General features: G+C 56.9%; 1 protein-coding gene across 1 annotated transcript; it reads left to right on the top strand.

Moving 5' to 3' along the window:
• Positions 1-1,711: 1,711 nt before the first annotated feature.
• On the top strand, positions 1,712-3,984 carry NEUROG2 (neurogenin 2). Its single transcript, XM_023636733.2, has one exon. It carries the CDS (start codon positions 2,085-2,087, stop codon positions 2,901-2,903), a length of 819 nt encoding a protein of 272 aa, XP_023492501.1. The 5' UTR covers positions 1,712-2,084; the 3' UTR covers positions 2,904-3,984.
• Positions 3,985-4,569: the final 585 nt, after the last annotated feature.

Below are 4,569 nucleotides of genomic sequence, written 5' to 3' on the forward strand. Positions count from 1 at the left end.
GGTGGGCGTGAGCGTGGGGAGGAGAGAGGGAGGGCGGACGTGCAGTTCAGAACAAGTTTCCTCTCAAGTCCGGTAGCCCTTCAGCTTTTTTCCTATTGAAAAGCCGGAGAACCGGGAGGACCGGCAGCATGTCCCTACAACGCCGCCCAGCGCGGAGCAGAGGTCACGGAAATGTCAGCACAGCTCCTTCACTCACCGGAGCTGCAAGTCGCCCGCTGCTCCTGCTTTGCTCGCCGCCGCCCACGCGGGAAGTCCCTGCCTACCACGCTCTGCCGTAAACTGGGGTTAACCCGGGGAAAATACCACCAGTGTCAGTGCCCGGGGCCTCAGTTTATCACAGGTAAATTGAGGAGGTCCCTTTCAACTCTAACATGTGAGTGCTTTTATTCTCACAGCCTCTAAAGGCCCTTCAACTGCCCTCACCCCATCTCCTCGTCCAAGAGACGCCTCTGTGAATCCGCCAACGTCCTCTCCCTTCACCCTCTCCCGTTAGTCTCCCTCGAACCCAAACACGCTTGCCCAGGGTGTACCCACCGCTCCGCACCCACACCCCAGTCCTCCCTTAACCGAATGAAAGCGTTTTAAAATCGTTTACTATTTGAGACAGCTCCTAAGAGGCTTTGCCAAGAGACGCCCGGCAGCACCAGAGGTCTGCTGTCCCCGGGATGCTGACCCCCATTAACTAATTCCTCGGATCCCGACGTCCGGGAGCGAGGGGGACCGGCAGCGCCGGGTGCAGTGCATGCGCGCGCGCCGGGCGGGGTGGGGTGCGGCCGCAAGGACGGGGGCGGGGGCGGTCGCCTCGGTCTCCCCACCCGCCCCCAGCGCCCCGGCCCCTAATGAGCCGCTGAAAGGGAGCGGGCTCCGGTGCGCGTGGCTCGCAGGCCTCCCGGAGTCCGGGGCGCCCTGATTGGCCAGCTGCGCCTCGAGACCTCCATTCATTAATAAATTAGCGGCACGCTCCAGCCGAGCGCGAGCCACCAATCACAATGGGCAGCGGCGGCGACAACAGCCGCAGCTTGAGCCGATGCCGCCGCCAGGGCTTCTGCCGCTGCGACCGCAGCCTCGAGCTCCAACAGGAGCTTTAGAACCATTTTATGCTGATTAGATAAAGGGGGGAAAGAGAGGCGGGGGCGATGGGAGGAGGATGGATGGCAGGGCCAGGGGAGGGGGGACGTGGGTGAAGAAAGAGAAAGAAATGAATGATGATAATGCAATGAAAAGAGTAAGCCGGGGGAGGGAAAAGCGGGGGAGAAGGGGAGCGGCACAGGGGGGAGGAGGAGGCGGCAGCCGGGGGTGGGGGGAGCTGGGGGCCCCGGGGGCAGAGCTGATTGTTTTCTTGGTGGTATATAAGGGGTTTTAAGGAGAGTCGTGTGCCAGACACGCAGCCACTGAACCACAAGCAGCTTCGCTTTAACTGGAGTGCCCGGGAGTCGCGTGCCAGGAGCCGCACGGCCTGGGACTGACTGACAGACAGACACGCACCACCACCACAACACACGAGACCCAGGCGGGTCGCCGTGGCCGCCGGGGCTCTTGGCAGACTCGCGGGTCGGAGGGCCCCCGCGGCGCCGCGCCGCAGTAGCGCCAGGCCCGCTGCTGCCCGGCGGGGAGAAGGAGGCTGCGCGGCGCCCCCGGCTGCGCGCAGAAGCGCCGCGCTCGCCCCAGCAGCAGCGACGCCGAGGCGCACTGAGAGCGCGAACTAAGTAAGTTCCCGGCTGCGGCTGCCAACCTGGAAGGGTGTTTCCCGCACTCTGTCCCAACACCTCCGATCGCCCTTGGCTCGCGCAGAATCTTTGTCACCGGGCCGCAGTCCCTTCCCGGGCGGGAACACAGCCGCCAGGGCGGCGCGCAGAGTGCGGGACCCGGCTGGCTGGCAGCGGGGTCACAGCCACAGCCGGGGGCGCTCCTGAGCTCGGAGAGCAGGGGTGGGGGTTCCTTCCTAACTGTTCTTCCTTGGCGAGGTTCCGAGCCAGTCCTTTCGGGCGCCTTCGGGAGAACGTCCCGGTGACACCAACAAGGCGCCTCTGCGTCTATACTGACACCTCGTTTGGTTCTTTCTCCCTCCCTGCTTCTTCGGTAGGATGTTCGTCAAATCCGAGACCTTGGAGTTGAAGGAGGAGGAGGACGTGCTGGTGCTGCTCGGCTCGGCCTCCCCAGCCTCGGCGGCCCTGACCCCGCTGTCGTCCAGCGCCGACGAGGAGGAGGAGGAGGAGCGCGGCGCTGCGGGCGGCGCGCGGCGGCAGCGAGGGGCGGAGGCCGGGCCCCGGGCGCGGGGCGGCTCGCCCGCCGGAGCCGAGGGCTGCCGGCCCGCGCGGCTGCTGGGTCTGGTGCACGAGTGCAAGCGGCGCCCCTCCAGGGCGCGGGCCGTCTCCCGCGGCGCCAAGACGGCCGAGACCGTGCAGCGCATCAAGAAGACGCGGAGGCTGAAGGCCAACAACCGCGAGCGCAACCGCATGCACAACCTCAACGCGGCGCTGGACGCGCTGCGGGAGGTGCTCCCCACCTTCCCCGAGGACGCCAAGCTCACCAAGATAGAGACCCTGCGCTTCGCCCACAACTACATCTGGGCGCTCACCGAGACCCTGCGCCTGGCCGACCACTGCGGGGGCGCCGGCGCAGGCCTGCCGGGGGCGCTCTTCTCCGAGGCCGTGTTGCTGAGCCCGGGAGGGGCGAGCGCCGCAGTGAGCAGCAGCGGAGACAGCCCGTCACCTGCCTCCACGTGGAGCTGCACCAACAGCCCCGCGCCGTCCTCCTCCGCGTCCTCCAACTCCACCTCCCCCTACAGCTGCACTTTATCTCCCGCCAGCCCCGCGGGTTCCGAGATGGACTTTTGGCAGCCCCCGCCTCCCGACAAGCACCGCTACGCACCTCACCTCCCCATAGTCCGGGACTGTATCTAAAGCCGCCATCTCTGCTACCCGGGCCAGGCCTTAGTGGGTTTCCTTTCCTGTCCCCGACCCAGCCCTCCTTCCACCCACCCCTCTCCTGCCCCCACTTTCCACGCCCTGGAAACCATCTCACTTCACAGAGCAGATGTAGCCGTTCTGATTCCTCGGTTGTTGCCTTCCTTGGCTAAGGGTTTCCTTCCTTCAGACGGGCTCTAATTTATTGAAGGCGTGATGGAGCTTATTGTCAAAGAGGATGGTGGAGTTTGGGGGGCGCTTCTTACGGCTAAAAGGATGCTGGGAAGAGATGAAGGTGGCATGTCTGAAGAGTTTGCAGAGGGGCCTGACGTTCCTCGCCTCTCTCTGTAACGCCAGAGGACTCGGAGCAGTTCGTGTGAATCTCCCAGGGGGAATGCAACTGGTTCCTGTGATCTCTCCAACTTTGCTTCTACATAGAGATGTTAATGTCGAGTAGAAAGAAATGTTATCTTAGCATCTGAATGATTTTATCGGTAATAATATTATCCACAGATTTGCAATGGCTGGCATCTGCTTTCTTCCCATTGCTGTCTGCGGGCTGTGGGAATTTCACCTGTCAAACCAAACTTGCCTCTGATGTGCACTTTGTTCTGTTTCCCAGATTCGTCACAATGCCTATTGTCCCGTCCTTCTCTTTCCTTTTTCTTCTCCATTTTGCCATCTGTCTCTTATGATTTATAAGGGGAAAAAGTTGTTTTGTTAGAGGACCAGGTTAGAAGTCATTGTATAATTTGTAGGCTTTGTAATGACTGAATGCAAGCGTGGAAATTTAGGCTGAACTCTCTATCAAAAGGAAAAATGTGGAGGAAAAGGGAAAAATCAGGAGGGAGGATTGCTTCATGCATTATTTATCTCGACCTTTTAGGGGAGAAGGAACTTCCCCATTCTTTCAAGGGACTAAAAATAAATCAACAGACTGAGAACCTAAGCAGACACGGAGCATTATTGGGATCAGCCACACACGTGTTCCTTTCTATTTATTATAAAGAAAATTTCATGGGAAAAATATGTATTTTTTGTATATTCCACAGAGTTTATTCTAGTATGTATTTACGTCTTGGAGAACAAGAAAATTGCTCTTGTGATTAAACTATAAATAAAATATCTAATTTTCATAACTTTTGTATGTTGTATTAAAACTTTTTCCTACTTATATGGTTTTAGAAAAATGAGTTGTGTTTTTCTGAAATTATCCCTCTATCAGATTGAATAGAGTCCTTGTACTTTTCACCAACATCTATGTGTAGAATTTCACTGACACATAAGGTCAAAGAAATCACAAGAAGCAGAATCATACCTGAGACACAAACACTGACATAAGAGTGTAACCCTCAATACAAACCAAACTTGGTTTTTAAGAAATCAATTTCTCAGCAAATAAGATTAGTATAAAAAAAAGAGAGGGAGATTTTAATGATAATTAAGTTGCGATAAGCTCCAAAGTTCAGAAACCCTGATTTTAGAAAATAATGAAGTTGAAATTTCTTGGAGTGTGTAGAAATTTGGTTCTTATGCTTCTTTGAACTTCTTACTCCCTTAAACTGACCAGATTGGATAGTCATCACTAAGGGCCCCTTCCAGCTCTAACATGTGTGATGTCACTGAGGGCTCATAAATTCATCATTGGAAGCTGATTTTGTAT

The sequence above is a fragment of the Equus caballus genome, chromosome 2 (assembly GCF_041296265.1).
Source record: "Equus caballus isolate H_3958 breed thoroughbred chromosome 2, TB-T2T, whole genome shotgun sequence".
Classification (NCBI taxonomy): domain Eukaryota; kingdom Metazoa; phylum Chordata; class Mammalia; order Perissodactyla; family Equidae; genus Equus; species Equus caballus.